This window comes from Melospiza georgiana, chromosome Z (genome assembly GCF_028018845.1).
Source record: "Melospiza georgiana isolate bMelGeo1 chromosome Z, bMelGeo1.pri, whole genome shotgun sequence".
Classification (NCBI taxonomy): domain Eukaryota; kingdom Metazoa; phylum Chordata; class Aves; order Passeriformes; family Passerellidae; genus Melospiza; species Melospiza georgiana.
The window spans coordinates 42,112,118-42,134,310 of NC_080465.1; the positions used below are offsets into that span (position 1 = coordinate 42,112,118).

Here is a 22,193-nt window from a genome sequence, read left to right on the forward strand (position 1 = left end):
AGAATGTTCAGTGTTTCTGGGCTCATTTGGCAACCACAACTGCCTCCCAAGGGATTTTCTAAACAGGCCCAAGTCTGCCCTCCACAAGTTCAAGGTACATGTTCTCCTTGCCTACCTTCCTTACTTCTCTGACAATGAAAGGCTCTGTCATTTTGTCATCACAGTGGCCCAGAGAGCCTCCAGCCATCATAACCCATCACTCACCGGTCCTTCTCTGCTCACAAACAACAGTTCCAGTAGGGTGCCCTACCTTGTTGACATCCTGACCAGTTGTGTCAGGGCATTATCTTCCAGGAACCTCCTGGACTGGTTCCTCTCCACTCTGTTGCTTTTCCAGCTGGCATCTGGTAGGTTGAAATCCCCCACAAGAACAGTGGAGGGATTGTGCCAGTGATTGTGAGAGTTCTCCCAGTTGCTTCTAGAATATTTCACCTGCCTTTTCTTCCTGTTTTGGTGGTCTATAGCAGACACTGACCATGGTATTTGTCTTTCAAGTAAAAACTTGAAGAGTGAATAAGGAAAAGCAAATCTACAAAAGAAAGAATTAATTAGCATGTGAAAGCAATTTATTGACATATCTGACACATTTTTTGCTTTTATATTCTTGAATGTAAATTAAACTTGATTTTTAAAATAGTTTTGGGTAAGTAGGGGGAATGAATTAGTTATTTGTCAATTCATTTTTCATCAGAACTGACTGTTGTAGAGTTCAGTAAATTATCATGTGAATCATTTTTACAAGGACTCTCTTGCTAATAAATAGCACACAGGCCACTCGTGTACCTGCAAGAAAACTTCCTTATTCATAGTTCAAAGAAACACTTGTATTTAAAAATGGGTACAGTGACCAACAAAGCTTAGTCTTTAGTGTGATGCAGTTTTCCAGGTCTTTATCCAGCAATTCTCATGGAAAAGGTCGATCTGTTTGCTCACCATTAAATACTTTGCCAGTCTAATGGCAGTTCTGAAAGGAAAAAAACGGTGATATTTTTCAGTGAGACTTGTGGTACTGGGGTGGAAAACTGTTAAGAAGACTGTTATGTCCAATTGGATGGAAGGCCAAGGAGTGATGGGCTGTTTCCAATTCTTTGAATCTGTGTTTTGAGCTCTATCACTTTTTAACAAATAGCAAATAACAAGGTGACAACTTGCAAATGCTGTCTCAGACAGACACTATCTATTTTTAGTCTGGATGTTGTTCAAGTTTGAAAGAGAAGACAAGGTATTTCAGAAGAACACCAATCTACCTTGTATATTTAGTATTCTGTAAGGGCTTTTTGTCCTAATTATCTCTATTCCTTTTATGCTTTTGCATTTCAAGCCCTTTCGGCTAGTGAATCTGCAAATAAACAATAGCTTCTATCTGAAGCCAGAGGTTTCTGAATGCCTCACAGACGTGTTTTCATCCCAGCTGTCACACTGTGCAATTGCCAAAATCTGTTGTGACAAATCACAGCTCTGAAGGTAGATTAGCAGACATTTATCATCTTTGTTTGTAACAAAGAAAATGCAAATATATCTTAGCTTATTGTTTGTTTCAGTGAATCCCACTCTTCTAAGGTGCACCCCTTAAATCTCCTTTTGGTTTCACCTTTCCCTTAATTGCACAGAACAAACCTGAACTGAGAGTGTACATAAATATTCATTCTCTCTTGCTCTGCCTACCTACTTCTGATGGGGTTTATTACATAAGATGAAGAATAACTGAAAAAGATCATTATTTATTATTCTTTTGATTGACATTTATGGTATTCTCCCACATATAAACAATATGTGCAGTAGCAAAAGGATCCTGCTATTTTATTAGTGTTGCTCTTTCATTTATTCCTACATATTTACCAAGAAAAAAATCAAGGCTGAAGGCATGTGTCCTTTTATTTCATAGGAAAAGTCTGATTTTTATTGAGTGAGAGAACTTATTTCTTGATTTTGGGCCAAGATCAATGAAGTTTTACCTCCTGTTGGTATTAGATTTCGCCTCATTACAGAATGTGTTATTCAGGAGACAGATATCAGTCATGATCATCATCCCAGAGGCTTAGATCTGTGGGTTTTTAATCCTCTAAAAATGTTCAGACTCCACACAATTTATCTGTGAAGGAAGATAGGAAAAAAAGGACTTCGTTTTTGTACATACTAACAAGATACATACTATTCATGACCCAGAAGGAAGTAGTGCATGGACTTCTCTCTGTTATCTGTGGGTAACATGTTTACATCCACTGCTTTGGTTAGGATAACTGAAGAGATAACAGAAATGAATAAGAGATGAGATATTAAAGCTTCAGCTTGTTTGAATAATTTGTGTTTAGGAAAGTTAAACTCATTCCCATTTTTAGAATGAATATTCTTCTCAAGTCAACCCACAATTTTCATGGGCTTTTCATCTGCACAGGGAGACATATCAAGAGAAGAATGTAGTTTCACATATCAAATTATTTTCTACAAGTGACGATGACCCAAATAATTTACAAACACAGTAATAGTAAAGAGCCCACTGTATAACACCAATTCTTTGCCAGAAGCGGACTTAACACTGTATCCTGGGGAAAATAGCATTTGCATTTCCCTTAAAACAAAAGATGAAGTCTTCTTACTGAAAAATTAGGGGCAGTTCTGCTTTTAATTTTACTTGAAATTCACTCCTGTACATGCCACCATGCATTTCACAAAATGTTGGCGGGCAACAATGCGATAGTTGCTTTCAAACTTACAATACAAAAATGTTGAGAATCAATTTTTTTTCCTCCCCTAAAAATATGCAAGGGATCACCTGGATGCACTGAATTATTAAGGGTTTTTATGAGGACAATTGAAGATGGGATCTAGGCAAAGTTTTCTTTTTTAAAACTGTTACAATTGTGTTCTTTGCAGCTGTTGCATGATTTATTGGTGGATTTCTTTAAATATAAACTTTTGATAAGGTAATTCATAAATAGCAGTAGTGGCTGAAAGATCTGAAAAATCCTCACAAGAAACTGATGGAAAAAGTTGGAGATACTCTGATCTTCTCTTGCCCCAGTCTTTGAGAGGTAGTTTATGCTTCTGCTAGCAGTGTTCAGTATACCAGACACCATGTTAGTTCCATGATAGAAAATGACTGTAGTACCAAGCACAAGTTAAAACTTTTGCAAGTTGGGAAGAAATTTCTTTGCTCCTTAGAAGAGTTCTCAAGGTCCATTGAGTTTTTAAGACAAAATCTCATTGTTGTTTGGTGTGAGAACAATTGTAGTTGTTCCTTCTTTCTGTTCCTGCTGTCACTTGCTCTGCATTTAGGAGCAAGTTTTAGGGAATGGGGACATGGCTACTGCCACTTTGGGATTGTCCAGCATTAAGAGCAAAAGTCTTCTGCAGGAGGATGCTTCCTCTCCATCTCCCTCCTTGGTCCTCCAGTTTTGCAGTTGATTAGCCTTTCTAAGATTTTCATAATAAATCAGCTGATCTTTGAGGTTCTTTCCAACCTAAAGCATTCTATGACTCTGTGAAGACCTGTAGAAAAAAAAGAGAAAACAGCAGTCCCCTATATAAGCTCAACCCAATACTTCATAACAGTACATGAAGATATATTAAAATAAATTGTATGCCTGTGGCACTGAACTTTCTTAGTAGTGAAATACCATTTCTGTATTCATGTTTCCCTTGTTAATATCTATTTAAAACTGTTTTGAGATTTGCTGTTTGCTTCCAGTTTGGCAGCTGCCAGATGATACATAAATATGCATTTCTCTTTAAAATTCACTTACAAATTCAAACCATGCCATATGCTGTATGTAATCTGAAGGTATTTTCTTCATTGGAAAAAATAAAATCCACAGGCACTTGTTGTGAGGTAGAACATTAGGCAGCTTGCATACGTAGTGAGCAGGTAAAGATAGTAAAAGATGACTTGGAAATTGGTACCAAAAGTGATACTTATTTTGAGTTACTTTAAGTTTTGTAAAACCAAGCTGAATCTTCTCTTTTTTTTTTTTTTTTTTTTTTTGTACAACTGACCTTCAGACAATGTTTGTTTTACCATAAGAAAAAAATGAATATTATATTAATGCAAATGCTTTTCATAAAAAAATGAGTAAAAAGCCAGCATGGACTTAGCTATTTGTGTAGTCCAAATGAGTAGAATATGTTTTGAATTGTGTATAAAAAAATCCTAATGACATTTCGTTATTTCTTGGTTACCTAAACCATGGGAGGTAAGACTTAGAGAAATACCCATTACACTTTGGGAAAATTATTCATATTTTTCCATTAGAAGCAAGGTTTTTTAGCACTTGTCAGTAGACTGCCATGATTTTGTAACAGTGAAAGTCAAGACTTCACACTGGTTTCCGTTCCTGTGACTGACGCATTGACAATTCCCTTGAAACACTGAATGTAATAAATAGTACATAAAATTTTCAAGGAAATATTTGACAAAAAATTGCATCCAAACTGATGAAAGTTTTCTCTAAAGTTCTCCAATATATGGTGCAATTTGAGAAAAAACACTTGACAGAGAGGGTGCTTGTATTTGAGGTTTTGGATGACTGCTGCTATGGGCTTGTTCAAACTTTATCCATCTGTTACTCTTTTGCTTAATCCATTATCTCTATCTCCTTTTAGGATCGGTGGAACCATGCCAACAGTCTTCTCCTATTTTTCGGAAGTGCTCGCTAGGGAGAAACGAGGTGAACACCTGAGCTGGCTCTGCATGTTTTGGATGATTGGTGGCATCTACGCTTCCGCAATGGCTTGGGCAATAATTCCTCATTATGGTAAGAAAAGCCATAGAAGAAAGAAAAATCTCCTTGTGATTTGGAGGTATTCTAGTATGAAAGTAAATATCTCGAAGCTTGATAGCTTAAAGAAGAGTCTTCATATCTGTTTTTGAACTAGTGACCTAACTGATAGTAATAATAACAATAACAATAACAATAATAATAATCTTATTTATTTATTTATTATTACTATTATTATTTAATAATTCCTGTTGGAGGGTATAGTGGGAATAGATTGTATGCCAAATAATAAATAATTTATTACAAGATGCAAAACTTCACCAATATCCATATTCAGTCAGATTTTTTAAATTACTGAAAACCTGTACGCATGAAAATTTAATTGGTGTCATTGTTAAATCTGGAGAAGATAGATGATGTGAAGATTTCCATCAGAGAAATTTTAAATTGCAGGAATGTCTAAGTAGTGATCCTTTTGATACAGTGATCGATTGTGAATTGAACATTCTTGAGAAGAAGAGTTTGCAGTGCTGAAATCTGAAATTAGTCTGAAAATAAAGCTGTACTGAATGCTTCTTAATATCTTAGTATCTATCTTAGTAGATATTTTTAGTGGTGTAAAAACAGATAAACGAAACACAGTACATTTAAATGCTGTAGGGATGTGTGAGGGCAATGGCTGAAGTTATACTCACGTAAAATACAAGCTACTTTGTCAAAGAGCTCTTTAATTTCTCTGACATAGTTAAACATAATATGGAGGTATAGATTCAATTCTTTGTCTCTTGTGCTTGCGTTTTATAAGAGTTAAGTGCTCACAGGTCTCCAGGGTTGCTCAGACTGCTCAGGCGTTCTTAAAAATCAGCTTCTTAAGCAGTTCTCTCTGGCAGGCCCCAAGTGAAGTAAAGCAGCACTGTGAGCTGGCAACCAAAGCAACTTCCTTTAGCCAAGCAATGAGGTTTATCAAAGCATTATTGTGAAGGTTTGCTTGAAGTGATGGGAATATTTAGCAAATGATAATGTCCAGAAGTATATTATAATATGCAGATTAATCAAATACCTGGACTGTTGCATTAAAATTATTTTAGGGTTCAGTACACCAAACCTGAATCTCTATCTTCAACCTTGCCTTTTGACTTTGAACTGCTGGAAGCAAAGAGAGGAATTTGTGCTGACAAGGCACAGTATGGATTTTTTTTTTTTCCAAAGTAGTAAATTGCTCTGGATGCCAAGTACTTTTTTGCTTTCCTATGGACTTTTAATTTCTTTATCTTTCAGTAGAGAATGCAAACATTATGACAGACTAATTTACATAGGTTGTCTAATTTAATGTAGATTTTATTAATAACTTTATATCCTTTACTGAGGTGCTTTTAGAACATCACATGGAAGTGTATTTTGATATCGTGCACTTATACCAAAGCAGTGTCACTACAGGGAAAACATTTATCTTTCTTTAGCAGAGGAAGAATATCAGCAACAAAAAGGAGTGCTGCACTGAGTTTTTTGTTGTTGTTCTTTTTTTTGTTGTTGCTTTTTCCACCTACAAAATATTTGTTTAGTAATATAAGACAAAAGAAAGTAAAAAACTATTTCAAAACATAGTATGCTTTAGTGCTAGACACACAAATCACTACTTGCAGTTTATTAAGGTAAGTTACAATGATCAAAAAAAGGCCAAAAAATCAAGCTATCAGAAGAATCCTTTTTCAGAGTAAAAGAAGTAAGTTTGTACATCATTTTGGCAAAAATATCCCCAGGGCAAGCCCTGCTCCAGCATTTGGAGAGTATGGTCACACACTGCTGTCCCCTCCCAGAAATATTCCAGGTCAAGCAAATGCCTGTTCAGGTGTCTACACCATTTGTATTACATGCATTTACAAGGAGGCTTTTGTGGTATTTTCTCTTTTACTATTTCTGAATTATTTCTACATAGATTTATTTTGCCAGAATTAAGCAGAGATAGAGATTTTCCTCCAAATCCCTTTCTGTACTTCTCATCATTCACATCTTCAGTGACCAGGAAGCAAAACATAATTATTATAAACTACACATTCGCTTTTAAACTGCATTTATATTTGTGCATTTCTGTGCACAGAAATTTGGGTATTTCTGTGTTCTCTGCTTCTCAGTTGAGGACCTGACAATGTTTGGTTTTCTCAGCTGGACTCAGAAGTTATCCAATAGCAGTGAATGAGCTCCATCTGTACAAAAAGCAATAAACTGTCATTGAGCACAGTGGAACTATTCTTCTATTAATAGAAATATACCAGGTCAACAGAGTAGAATACTTCTGAATATTCTTTTCTTCCCTCATTTACCAATGTATTCCTTTCATTTGTAGTTCTTCTTATACAAGCCACTTTAAAAAGTCCTAGCATACCTTATCTAGCTCAAGGCAGACTGTGAAGCCATATATGTATGTTTGTCCATTGAACATTTAGATACATCTTTCTGGGAGAAAACACAGATTACTCTGTATATGGAACAGTTTATCTCTGTTGCTGTTCAAGCAACATAGCAGTATGAAACAGGAGATGCCCTGGAACACAAAATAAAATGTTGATAACTGTTGTTTTAACATCAGCATGTTGTTAACTGAGGGATAAGTGTGATGCAGTGCTGCAGTCACCACATATGGAAAGGCTAATATCATCTGGAAGACAAGCATCTCTCTAGCAAGGCTTTTTGACTGAAATATCTGTTTGCCATTGTTTAAAAACTGAAAGTTTGTGTAGACCAGTTCAAGGTCTCCTAAACTGGAGCTCAGGCCGTGAAGAAGAAACATCTGCAGAGAAATGCTTCTAATTGCAACTAATTTTAAAAGTCTCAGATTAGACTGCTAAAAAGAAATTCCTCTCTACAGTTCTTTGTCAGTCTGGATAGGAGAAATAACAATCATTCTGTAAATACTTCTGCAAGTGCAGTTTTAATTTCAGCATTCTGTTTCAAAGTAGAGTAGTTCAAAGATGTCAGAGACTTCAACGGTGTATTACAATAGTCTTCAAAAATGTTTTTCAAATAATGAAGAATCCCAAGAAAGAGAAATTTTAGTTTAAAATACAGATATTTATATCTTACAAAATTTTTTACACCAAGTTTATTATTTACTCTGAGAATAGGAATTAAAAAGAATTTTGCAAGTTGTTTTATCAGTTATTAAAAAAGAAAAAAATTCTGTGGCATGATCATAAAAATCAGTCTCAGTTTTTATTGTAACATATCTCCAAACTAAACATCAAGGGAGGCTAGATAAGGATTTCGGTGTCCTTAGCCTATCAGTTCTGATATTCTGTCTAATTTTATGTACTTTGCCTGTAAGAGTCATACAAGCCTATTCTGGCTTTATGGACTATAGGGAAATCTTTTGAAATTTGCAACATTCCCTAGAGTATTTTACTTAGTCATAAAAAACATTGACTTTGCTGGTTCTTAAATCTTATTCTTGAACAAGAAGAGGAGTTCTTGACCAAAAAGAAATTAGATTGCAAGGAGAAGAACAGGATGGTGCAGGTATCCAGGCTGTTACAGCATAAACTGCAGGGGGAACCTGAGGCTTTTTCCAGACTCTCACACCCCACTTCTGGTATTTACCAGAGAAGAGACGAGATAGCCACGTCAAATGACATTAGTGAACAAGTCTCCACCGTATGGCCAGAGAAGAGACATTACCTCCATAAATATGCAAAATATTCCAGTTAAGTTAGGCTCCATTATTCCCTAAACCACTTCAAATTTAATAATACAGAATCAAGAAAATAGTAAAAACACTTCTTTCCAACACTTTCAGTACAAATCAGATGTAAGTTTAAACATTCTTTCAGACAAGGGTAATCACATTATATGATCTTCACCTAAAGTATTCATTTTTCATCACTAGAGTCTTTTGTCCTACTTAATTGAGGACCACTTACTTGTGTTCATAAGAGAGGTATTTAGTACTATTCAGGAAACAAACTTGGAGTAAAAAAGTGTGGAATAAGAAATCTACAGAAATGGCATTCCATTTCAGAAGTGAAGATTTCTTGCCTAGGTGTAATGTGTCTCTCTGGCTGTAAGTGGGAAAGTATTAATATGTTCTCTATTACAGCAGAGTTTTCTATTGCATCAACAAACAATTGGTGTTTTATTCTGTGACTAACAGTCGCAGTTACAAATTATAAACTTGTCACTGATCACAAATGATATTTCTACTTCAGTCATTAGAGCTTTACTAGAGAAGGCCATTTTTTCCTGAATGTATTTTTTTTGAGAGAGGAAGTTCTTTACAGTAACAGAACCTAAAAATACAGACATTGAAGTGTCCAAATAATGCACTCACTCTTGTCTTACAAAGCAATATATTTAAAATACTAACAATAATTTCTATTTTAAAAAATTTTAATTATATCTCCTACTGGAAATTTTTGAAATAATTTCCTGGTCAGTAAAATATACTCACTTCTATTTTCTCTGAATGTTTTTGCTTTTTTCTTTTCTCCTGTCAATATCATTAAAGGGCAGAAAAAGGGACTTAATTTAGGTAGGATAGAAGTTAAATTTTAAATGCAGTTGTTATATAGTACTAATATGCACTGCCAAATATATTTACAGAATCTTCATTCACTGGATGTTGTCAAGGGCACATGAAACTACAGACTGTCCTTAACAGTTTAGAACTATGCTAAATTCACTAGACTTACCAATGGACACCTGTTCACTGTTCTTATTCTACTTTCCATAATTAGATAAGTTGTTTTTTAGGCCCAGGAGTACATAATGGCCTCTGAGTGCAAATGTGAGGAGAATGGACCAATGTGTTTTTCTTTTGAGTAAGATCTGGTTTGCAAAGTGGCCTGAAAAATATTTCTCAGTTTGTAGCAGAAGATTGTTGTGGTAAAGCAATTAAATTAATCTGAAGAAATTCACTCTACTGGCAATGAAAGTGATCCTTTTATCACCCTTTACCATGATGGCTTGAAAACATTTTTGTTGTACTTTCCATGTCATGTTTGCTCCATTTTTGTGTCATCCAACTGAAGATAAAAAAGATAAACCTATCTTCAAAACAGCAATGAAATCCCCTTCTGCATGAAAGCATCATGAACTCTATAGTAGTAAAACAGGCAAGGCAGCAGGGCTGCATGCAGCAGCTATGCAGATGAGGAGATAGATACTGGCTCACTGTGCAATTCACAGCATGCAAAGCACCAGGCCGAGTTAATGGAGGAATTAACCTCTCAGCCTGCTGCAGATTTAACTGAGAACATGATGGACTAAAATTGTGGAGCAGCAATGAAAAAAGAAAACCTCTTAACTCCCTTATTTTGTCTGGGTTTTTGTTGGGCTGAAGGGTTTCTCAGTGTCATACAGCAGTGGTGGTATTGGGTTAAAAATTCCCACACTAATGCTGCATAATGTCTGTGGGTTAGAGACTTACGGCACGACAAGTACTAGTGCTTGATGAGCAATAAAACTAGAAGGATCTCTGGAGTCATCCATCTTTCAGCACTTCTGGTGAGCAGACCGGGATCCTTTTGAGTGGTAAGAGCTGTTTAGTGTGGATTTACAGAGACTCATCTGATATTTCTGTCAAGAGTTGGTGGCACAGATAATGAAAAAGATTTTATAATGGTCTGTTTGTCTGTCTGAACGAAACTGCCATGAAAGAAGTAAAAGCTCAGGCTGAGGTTGCAGGGGCCATTATGGACTCTGGTTTGAGGCAAGTTGATGCAACAGATGCCCCTCAGAGTTCCCATACCCCTGTTCTATTAAACAGATACTGTTCCTTCGCTTGTGTTGGAGTAGACTAGAAAAACAGCAAATAAAGGAAAAAATACTAGAATTTTTTAAAAAAATAGGAAAAGAAGGAGCATTGAATAGTCCCAGCACATGTAGGAAAATGCATGTCTATCAAATTATTCTCACTGGTAGCTCCAAATGGAAGACAGAAATCTTCTTGGCCAAATAACCCTGCACTGGTAGAAAAAGTACGTTGGTCCTCATTTAATTTCTAAAAGTCTGGACTCTCAATTTTTAAAAATTCCAATTCCTTAATCTTACTTTTCTATTGTTTTCCTCAAACATGTCTTTAAAAATTTTCCTTTTCAAGGTAGTTTAGAACAAATTCATGCCATAGGAACAGCTGTTTGGGAAAAAGTTGAACCCAAGGCATGATTTTCTATTATATGGTAATTTGGTATTTTTGCAGAACGTGTCTGAATTTCATCAGTTGTCCAGTACAAAGAGAAATGCCAAAGAAGATGGCCTGGGTAAGAGAACCATGAGATTTTTTCTGAGCTGTAAAAAGCCCATGAATGCACCAAGAAATTTGCAGAATTTGAAATCAATCTATTGTCCTTGTTCTTAAAACATGGAGGAAACATGTTAACCAAAATTTAAAACCAAGAACAAATTTTCAAATTTGCCCCATACAATTTCCTTTCTGATGTATCTTCTCTCTTCAGAATTAGCCTTCACAAATGAAAAATACCATTTAAGGTTTAAAGAAGTTAGAGCTTTGTTAAGGTTGAATCTGCATTTGTTATGAGACTGTGTCATGCTGTATAAATGGAATAGATCAGACATAAAGGCATCTACTATGTCTCGCAACATCTGTTGATCTGTTTTATATTCCTCTAAGAGGCAAAGTGATTGATCCCCAACGTGCTATGCTTCCCCCCTGCAAGTACTTAATGCACTTACATTTATCATGTATTCTGCAAATGGAGCTTTATCTATACTTTTTAAAATCTGAGTTAATTAAAGTGTGTACAAGGCAGTTTCAATGTTAACTTGAGTTATCAACTTCTATTTGTGAATATTTCCTCATTTGAAATAATCCTATTAAATTAGATTACACTGAATGTGTACTTTTAAAAAATCTTCATCTTTAGGAACAACAATAATGACAGAGTGCAGCAGAGTTTAGAAGTGCTGCTTATGCAAATCTAGCTAGGAGAGGAAATAAACCCCACTTTCTCAGGTGGTTTTTTTTTGTTGTTGTTTTCTGTGCTCTAATGCAGAGTTTGATATGGTCATTTCAATGTTTATATTTGCAAGACCTAGTAGCTTTTAGCACATCTATACTTAATGAGCACTAAAGATGCTCATTAGTGAGCTTCAAATATAACCTTTTCCTTGGCACTTCAGGCTGAAGGTGAAAGAGAAAATTTGTTTAGGGAGAGGTTCAGTAAAAATCTAGCAAATTGTTTTGTGAGCAAAGAAGATACAAGGCTCAGTTTCCCAGGGATTTCTGTCAACCACCTTTTGATCCTGGTGAACTCCCTTCTGCCCTTTCTTCCCCTATGTTGCTTACAAGGCACCTCAGCAGTCCTTCTGGTTTGTCCTTGCTTTTTCTAGGTCCCTTTCTGCTACACTCTCTGCAGTTCCCCCTTCTTTCCCCCAGAGCTCTGGAATAAGAAACATTCAGTCATCCACACTCTCACCATGCTCTGTGGTGCAATACAGCCCTGGCCTAGCTGCTCTCAGGTAGAAAGAAACTCATTTTGACCTGGATCAGACCAGTGCCAAAGCCAATGGATTGAGTGGCTGTGCTGCATTCCCCATATCCAGGTAGGCTTCAGCATCCATGAGGGACCACTGATATCTCCTGCCTTTTCCTTCATCTTCCACTGGATTCTCTCTTCTCTACCTGGACAGCTTATTTCACAAGGCTTTGGAGAATGTGACTGTCTTTGGGACTATTACTTCCTGTGACACTTCATTGAAGTATCTTAATGGCTTTAAAGAATGCTGGTGGAGAAACTGACAGACAGGTGAACAGAAAGTTGCTGTAAACATCATTGTTCAATGCCATAAACACAATTTTCCACAAAAACTATAGTAATAGTCCATCATTCTTATGACAATAAAATAGTCAGCTTCTCAGCCTCACTCTTAATGAGAAATCAGTTTCCCACAATAAATTGATCTTGAGTATAATTTAAGGAAATTTACATGCAGGTTAATAAAGCTGCCTTACAAACCTGTTCAGATTGACCAGCAGAAGTACCTGCAGTGTCAGACATTAACCTTGCTTTTCATGTCTAGAAACAAGGAAGATTCTAATCAGATGAGATTTCTTTGTTAATATTTTTAATGTTAAATCACAAAAAACCTGTGTTTGATTTTTTGACTGTTCTACAACAGATGAAAAAATCATGAGATAAAGCATATACAAAAATACATTAATTTCCTCTGGAACATATTATGACAGTATAAATTTGCCGTCCATACTTTCATATTATTTCTGTGGCTTGCAGAGCTATCTGCTTTGAAGAACTTGGTGATTTTCCTTTTAGTAACAGTTTCTTTTCACTTTAATAGTATATTCTTTCTAAGGATTGCATATACAATTGGAATATAATTTTTCAATTTGCAGTCTAGTTGCCTTTAAAATAAAATTAACAAAATCAATTGCAAATGACATAGGATTTTTTTTTTCAGGAAGTTTGTTCATACTTTTTCTCAAAGGAAAATATTTTGTGTTACTTTTGACAATCATGCCTACTTTAGTGAAAGTAATTCCATTGAGGTCTATTCAAATATCCGGGCTTACCAGTGTATCTGACTATCACACTTTTAGGAGAGGAACTTGTTCAAAAATATGGCAAAACCAGATCTACCTTCCTTACGGTGTTTGTGCACGTCATATTTCCAAGACAGCTCTGTTTTTATACCTTACAAAGATGTTAGCGGAAAACAGTATAAAATGAGCAGTGATAAGCATTAAGATTTCATAGTGAGGGCTCTAGGCTGAGGTTTCCATTCCCAATTTCCTCAGCTTTGGTGCTGGCAAAGTGAAGAAATGCTGCTTTCTACTACTCACTGTTCCTCCCTTGCTGTTTGAGTTGATATTGTTTTCTTTTTAGTATTGGGGCAATTTGATTTTAGGCATTGAAAGTTTTTGTCCCCCTCTTAGTTGTTTCAAGAAAGTGGCACTGCCATTTAATAAAAAAGTAAGGAAATACAGATAAAGATGCAATAAAGGTAAGGCTTTTATGTAGTTTTATTTTCCCACAGAAACATTATGTAGTTCAGTGTGATACAAACATTTGATTCCTTTATGATTCTAGGCCCTCAAGGAAGTAATGAAGCTGTATAAAAGAAAGAATGTAAAATAATTATCTGTTTTCTTAATGTATTGTGTTTTCATTGTTTCCTTCGTAATTGCATTTCAAACACTGTGACTGACAGCTCACAGGCACAATGCACCTCCTGCTGCCACTATGATAGACTGACAATTATTAGTACTGATTTGAGCGTGCAAAAAATATTTTGTTGGAAGTTTGACCAAGGCTTGAATTCAAGACTTCTGACCCATTGTTCACACAATGGCCCTACAGCCTGTACAGTAAGGCCAGAAATGTGATCAGGCTTGTTCAATTGACTGCTGTTAGATTAGAAGATAATTCCTAGAATGCACGATGGCTCTCATAATTTGATCACATAAACTACCTGCTTAGTCTATATGTCTCTCTCACAGGGGTAAGATATTACTCCTTTTCATTTTTTTTAAGAGAAAACAAGAGGCAAGCAAAATAGCAAAAAAGGAAATAATACTTTAATCACAGCACTGATATGCTCATTGAAAATAAGCTATTTTCTTGCAACACTGTTCAAACAAATAAATATAACAGTTAAATTTTGAAAGAGTTTCTTGAATTACGGAGATATTCTGTTGTTACATTGCAGCAGCACACAAAAGATAGAATGTGTATCACTGATAAAAAACATGTCCTCTTGGTATTCTTCAAATATTGTTCCAGCATTTCAATTAATGTTTTGTTTCTACGTTAAGCTAGATAAGGAGGCCCCATTTTCTTTTCATAAGCAACAGTGTTTCATTGTGCCTTTTACTGATTGTCCTTTTTGATTAATTGCTTCTCTTTCCTTCTTTTCCATGAGCCCATTATTTAAATATCCTTAGTCCAGAAGCACATAAATCACTGGGAGTCCTGGAGCAGGACAGGAACACTTACATTTTCAATTACTTTCCACATCTAACTGCTGCTTTTAGTAGTGTCTGCAACAACTCATTACTCCAAATATAGCACCATTTGTGATCTTATGGCAGTGGATAGATGGTGGAGGGCACCACACAAGAATACATAGATATCATTGTATCTGTATTTTGTGTATGGGTAAGTCAACAATATGAAGGGATTCTATTGAAGATGAGTGTTTCCTTATAGACTTTGGTCATAATGTGTACTGCACAGGGCATTTGACAATTTTATATTGTCTTCTTATAGAAGTGGATTCTGTTTGCTCTCAATGATTTACTCTTTTTGTAATCTTTGGCACTGTCCAAACAGATGCCTCAAAATTAATACAAAGCCATTTTTCAATTCTTAAATAAAGTAGTGGAGAACTACTAACTACACGTTGGAGAATGGAGGTAAAAAACTTAATACAAATTTAAAGCTACGCACAAATGAAGTTCATACAATGTTTGAAGCACATTTTAGTGATATTTGGTTGCAGAGTCTTGGTGCCAACATTGGCCGTGTTAGTTTGAAGCCCTGACAGCAGCCTCTCTTAACATTCTGTCTTCCCTCACTTCTGACATTAATTGCATCTCTTTGAACCATCATCTCTGGAAAGCTTGACATAACCTTTTCTTAGACTGACAAGCCTCTAAGTTGTGATGTTGTCAGTGTTGTGGCTGGCAGATTTTACTCTTTGTTTTGCAGATTGTGAAGAGCCTTCATTGAACAGCTGCACAGAGCCAGACCCAAGCCAGGACTTTATAGAAATGCCTGAATACATAAATCTCTGGGGCCACTGACTCAGTCAGCCAAACAGTCAGATCAATTATGTGCCACAGTCCTTGTAATGAGATTTTCAGCTGCATATTAACCCTTGGTGGCTTATTCTTTTTTATTTATTTATTTGTATCTGAGTACTTAAAACATCATCTTTACAGTTTTAAGTCTCTATTGTAAATTTAATGTAATTATCGAATAGATCTTGTTCATACTTGAAAAATACATTTCAACATTTATGCTCACTTTTATCTGGTTGTCAAGCTAAGAAAGTTCAGCTACTGCTGGTTTTTGATAGTTGGTTTTCATAAAATGCTTCTAGGCCATATGGACACAAAAAAATTAAGATAAATAAATCTTTCTTACATAGTTAGCCTTAGTCAGCTAGGTAGTATTTTATAAATCCAGTTGAAAAATGTCTGGTGGTCATTAAATTCAGGAAGGATATGAACAACTGAACTATAACGATCCCAGCACTAATTTTTTTTCCCTAAGTCAATGGGATTACAAAGACATTAGAAAGATTCAAAATGTATATATAAAAGACCATCAGAGCAGTAAAAAAAGTATTTGCTTCTGTAGGACTGCAAATGGTGCCATGTAATGTAGCTTTATATTAGGACTTTAACTAAAATGAGAAAATTTTCTAAATCATATTTGCATGCAGAAATGTGATAAAAGCAGATATTTAAAGTAAAATAAAACTTTTGAGCTTTTGATTACATACCAGAGCTCTTTTCATCTGAACCCTGGACAAAAGTTGACCAGTGTTCTTCTACACTAATTTCTAGCAGACTTGGGCAGTTTACTCTGAGCAGTGCTTTAAGTTTTAGCATTCATATTTCAGATTTCTGTACTGCCTTAGTAAATTACTCAGAACTTCATATAAAGTGTTAGCAAGTTCTCTTCACAGGGCAGTTAGACAAACAATCCTTTTTCAGCCTGGGAACCAAGGACACTGTTGTAGCTTCAGGCCCAAAAAGGCACAAACAACAGCAAACTGGGGAGAGCAGTCTGGGAGGATGGGACTTCTTAACCTGGAGCTTTGGACCTAAACTTATAAAAGTGTGAAAACTCGTGACCAGTTGTCCATCTTGGGTCCATCTTGGGCAGAGCCCCAGCTGGGATCTTGTGCTGCCCAAGGCTTTTTTATAAAGACCTGCTTTATTCCTTTAACTCTGCCTAGCCTCTGTTCCAGGTCAGCCTCTTTAGCCATCAGGGCCATGAGTGCACAGAAGGGAAGTTCAGAACCTTTTAGCTTTCTATAATGTGCATATTTACTTAATTTCAATAGCTACATAGTATTTCTTATTTTAAATTTCAAGAGTATGCAATCCACTTAAGTTTCTGGAGAGATTTTGCCCTGATTTGTATTTTATAAACTATAGGGTAGAGCAGAATAAAATTATTTTGAGAATGTACAAAGTAGATTATTTTAGAAACACTAACATCTAAGCAGAAAATTAGAGATTTGCCATAGCAAGCTTTCAAAATCTCTGCTTGTTAACCAATTAACCAAAAACTCTTAACAAGTGAGCATATACCCACTTCTTAAGGACTTTAATGGTATTTGCATTCAGAATAAAGCCATGTTGAAGTTACTCAGATTCAATTCCTGGTAATGGGTGTCTGAAGTCTGGTTAAATGATAGGACAGAGGCAAAACTCTTAATGGTGATCATTAAAGTCAAGATGTTGCAATGTTGTATTGAAGTGCTTTTTTGGCAGGTTTCCAGTCCTGTAGGATAGTTGCATTGCAATTGTGTTCAGAATTCCTAAGGTGCAAATTGTGTCCTGTATGATGCTGGAGATATTACACCAGCATGACATCTTAGCAAAGTGCATTTCCACTATTTCTTTCTTGCTTGAGAATGGAAACTTCTCAGTGGCCAAGGTTAACAAAGTACAGAATTGCAGACCTGTCTCCACTCCTCATCCGTGGCATCCTTTGTTCCTGCTTTAATAAAGAGCCCTTATTTTCATGAAGAGTCATGTCATTGGGTGCAATGAATAGTTGAAGCTGGGATCAACCTAAGAAAGGCTCACAAAATTCTGTGGGGTAATCACACATCAGCCAAACCTGTGTCCTGTGTCAAAAAGGTATTGGATAACAACCCTAAGTCTCCTAGGAAGAAGGTGCAGCTATACTAAGAAACCATGCAGAAGCTTTGGACAAATTTGATGTGTCTCAGTTTGGAGAGAAATTTAGGAGAAAACATACTGAAATGAGAGTTCCATCTGAAGAGGAGGGCTCCTGTAATGCCTTTTGCCAATGAAAAATGAATGCCAGTGGGTAAAAGTGAAAAAAAAAAAAGCAAACTGTTTCTTAACAAAAAGCAAACAAACAAACAAAAAAAACCCAAAAAACCCTCAAAAGGGTGCCTGCAAAGCACAGAAAAGGATTGAATAAATGCAAGACACTGAAATTTCAAAACCTTAACTCCAGTCCCGACCAGACTGTGTGGCGAGGACGGAAAGATGGCGTTCCTCCTTGTCTCAGGGAAGGGGAGGACCGGGAGTTTGCACAGCAGACTAGATGGGAACCGTTCTGGTGTTAGTCTCTTCCTTGCAGCAGGTGAAACTGGTGGATTTTAGTGTCCTTTCTCATGTTGGTTCAGCTTCTCTGAGGTCTGGGGTTCGTGGCACCCCTCACTGGCTCCTCTAAGGGACTGAATAAAACCAAAAAACCCAACTCAAAGCCAAAACAGTTCAAGGAGCAAAACAAAACAAAAGAAAACTATAAAAATCCCCAAAACAACATTAAAAAACCACAAAAAAAGCTGCCAAGAGGATTCCCAGTACAGCATCCAGGTGAAGGGGAAAAAAAACCCCAGACCTTCTTGCTTCAAGCTAGCAAAAAACTAATCCAACAAAAGGACCAATGTAGCATTCCAGTCCACTTTGCCCACAGCACACCGAAAGTGGAGATTTGAACCAAACCCAGCAGGAGCTCAAAGCTCCCAGCCCTACTCCTGGGGCCATCTTAAAACTACAGCAGCCATTTCTGGGCATAAAGCAGATGATTAGGGGGAAAAGTATCATCATAAAATCACCCCAATACATGATGTCTGTATTTTCTTGCTCCTCTTATGGGATATTGGCTTTGCATTTGATGTCAGTGTCTTTCTTTAGGGATTTTAACAGTACAGTCTCTTCCAAAATTCTCTGTATTTTGACTCTGATTGCTATCTTATTTTTACACCTCTTCAGTGTCACTGAGGTCTTACAGCATTGAGTAATATTTAACCTGGTTGAGTATTACTATTTGCATCATATAAATATACAGAAAACCACAATAAAACACTACATCTTGCCAAAAACTTGCCATATAATTGGGTGATGTTATGAAGGGTGGTGGCTTGGAGACTAAAATAAAAGGCATAAACATGTATGCCTCTGTGCAAGATAACATAAGAGGCAGAGAAATCTTCCTCTTCTATCAATTGTTTTGATGTCAGATAATTCCTACAACTACCATTCAAGACAGAATTTTTCCTGCAAACAGTACTAAGTCGAGGGCTTTTTATTTATTTTTAATCTGCTGTTTATCTATAGAGGTGATAATTTGTTTTAGTGCACCTTTACATTAGTTAAAATGGAATTTTTCCTGCTCTGTGAACTGTAAGCGTATGCTCTTGCTATCATACTTTCTCAGTCATATAGAAAGGGCTGAAGAGGCAAAAAAATTTTCTGAAAATACCATAAGCTGCTTCTTGTGAATGCTCTTTCCTCTTTTGCCATTGTTTGTCATAGCTATTGGAACAGCTATACCTTCTGAATAATTGGGATAGTCCCCTGAAGGAGGATGTATAGGGTGAATATGTAGAAAATTTATAATGGTCAATTTAGTTTGCAAGTCCTTGCTCTCTGGTTCGGTACAGCTTCTCTTCTACCTTGTTAGGCTTCATAACATGAATGGATAATGAGTGATTTTGTCACATTCATGTCTCTGTTTATTTGGTTGGCCAAGTATCCTTCCCAGTAAAGAAAATTAAAGTAAAATTTTCCCAGTAAAGAAAATTGAAGTGCAAGAATAGCTTCCTTTGTTCAACTCAAGATACAGGCATGCCATTCCCATCAGGCCCATTACTAGCAACAGCCTGCTTCAAGACCCGACAGGTTTTAATATTTATCTACTAGGGAGGCAAGAGAGATTCTGATTTCATAACCATAAATAGACCAGTTATTAGACACCCCTTACCACTTCCAGCTTCTGTCAAGATTAGATAGATAACATGACCAGACTATTGGGTAGCTGCAGCTCTCTTATTAGGGATATTGCTTTAATTCTCTTATATGATTAGGTTCATCTCTTCTTCATTTTAAATATTATCTTCTTGACTGCACTGTGAGTCACAGCATCTTAATACAGCCAAACTTCAAGGCCAAATGAAAGTCAGATTTCAACAGACCATTTCAAACCATGTGCAACTTACACATCTCCCTTACCTTCCCTGCACATCTACCTCCACCCCAGCATTTTTAAATATTCTGATTTGAAATGAATTTTTGTGAGTTCTTTTTTTCCTGTCAGGCCTCATACATTATGATATTTATTATTACATTTCAATGTAAGTGAAAGCCTTACTTGTCATTACTAAACCTCAAATTTTGGGCACATAATCATACCATATCATTGTTTGAGATATGAGGATACACAAACATCCTCCTTAATGGAAAGTAAAATATTCAGGGCAGTTCTACAGCAGGTATTAAAGAAATTTAAAAAGTGGACTATTGATATGGCTGATCAGAGGTACTACACTTGGATTATAGTGCTATGCAGGAATGGGTTTAATAGTATTTGAGAGCAAATTATTTTCTATGCAAGATCAATTCTTCTTGCAGCTGTCCTGGGGATTGTTGGAATACAAAATACTGCCACAGGAGTGGCTGGAGACTTGATTTTTGTATGTCTTCAGATAAATGTCAATGTCAGCACAGAGGAGTGACTTGGGTCTGTGCTTACAAACCCCTTCCTCTGTGACAGAGGAAATGTGTCTTTAGAAAATGTTTTGTTCCTTCTCATCATGTTTTAAGTGTCAGCTCCCTCCATCATGGCCTGCCACACTTCAGCTATTTCATTTCCAAATTCCTTCTTCAGAAATTACCAGTAGCTGACCTGAGACTAGATTTGTAGAGTATCTAACTCTCTATAGGCTAAAAATAACACTGCTTTTCCCATGTGATATTAATAATTTAATCACAGAAAAGACAAGTGTTCTACTTTGCGCTACTGGAATTTCACAGTAGTACAACACTGAAGAGTTTTGAAAATATCATTTCTGCAGTTGTTTAAAATCATGGTTTTCATCCAGTTTTGTAAAAATGTGTAGCAGATTTTCCTCAGCTACAAAATTTACCTGAATTTTTCTCTTTTTCATTTTTTTTTAATTCTAATGAGTAGCACTACAATATATGGTCTCAAAATGACACTGACAGTTAAACTTGGTAACTTAAAGCTTTATTTGTATTGAGTACAGTAACAGTGCCACCAAGTGACAATTTAGAGCAATCATGCTTCTTAGTTCCCCTAAATATTTCAAACAAAAACATTGAGAATGAGGGCTAGAAAGCTGACTTCTGACCAAAGGTTGTGTGGTAAAACAGAAATAACGAAAGCTATAAAATAATGTAAATTATTCCTTGGAAGAACCTGTGAAGTCTATGAATTAATGTAAATTCATTGGTTCTCTTTCTCTCCCATCTGTAATTTTTAAATATGGTTCTGCATCTACTCCCTCCTTTGATCTACTAAAAGACAGAAATCTATGAAAAATCAGCTTTTGGCAATTTATGACACTACCATGAAATTATTTCCTCTTATTCATACTGAACAAAAATTGTCAATGTGCTCAGTCTTTAGCTAACCATGCCATAAAATCACAGTATTTGATTGGATTATATTTGCCAACTTTAGTGTCATAGAAAGGAGTTCTCAACTTTATTCCTCTGGTGTATATAAACTGCCTCCTTGCCAGCCAGTATTTATACAGAGCTTGTGGCCACCCATGTTTTTCATTGCCCACTTTACAATTTAGTGTAACATATATGAGTTTGCAGACATCTATGGTGTTCCTTGCAACCCTTAGTGTGGAAAGTTAAGCAAATCATCCCCAAAAACCTGCTCTCTAGTAACATGTCTACTGTAGGAGAGGATCCTTGTGCTTGAATGTACTTACTGTTTATCAAGTGTTATACATTCATAAAATTCATCTTAATGTGGACAGGTTTCCCTCTGTATATATTCAGGAAGTCTATGACAAATAATCTTTCCTTTCCTTTGGAGCAATAATTTTATAATATCTTTTTGATATATTAATATTATGGGGCTGATAGTAAGCTGTTCTGCGAGACAAGATTTTGTTGACATTGTTCTCAACTCATACATTGGTGATTGGCTACAAATTAGCATCTTGTACAGTTTGATTTTGCTCCACTGTGTGCTCCTGTGTTTCTGTAATCAGTAATTGCCATGTCTGTGATTCACTTGGCCTTTTCCAGCAGCCAGGAAAGCAGGAGGGTAGTATTTAGCACAAAGATTCCTGCAGCAGCTTCAGATTTGGCCATTCGCAGGTTTTGGGTTGCTCTAGAGTGCATTACTGCCAAGATGCATTTAGGACAAATGTTTTGCAATTCATAAAACATTGTGACTTGCTCCTGTTCTCAAGATTAATGACTCTTGAGTACAGCATAGCCGGGGAGCAGGGGTGAAGGTCGGCTCCAGTTTT

General features: G+C 36.2%; 1 protein-coding gene across 1 annotated transcript in view; it reads left to right on the top strand.

The window, feature by feature from the left end:
- SV2C (synaptic vesicle glycoprotein 2C) overlaps positions 1-22,193 on the top strand; it is a 106,106-nt gene that overhangs the window by 53,402 nt on the left and 30,511 nt on the right. The window contains exon 4 of the mRNA XM_058043458.1: positions 4,600-4,751. Within this exon, the coding sequence (XP_057899441.1) occupies positions 4,600-4,751 (152 nt within the window). The remainder of the gene's footprint in view (positions 1-4,599; positions 4,752-22,193) is intronic.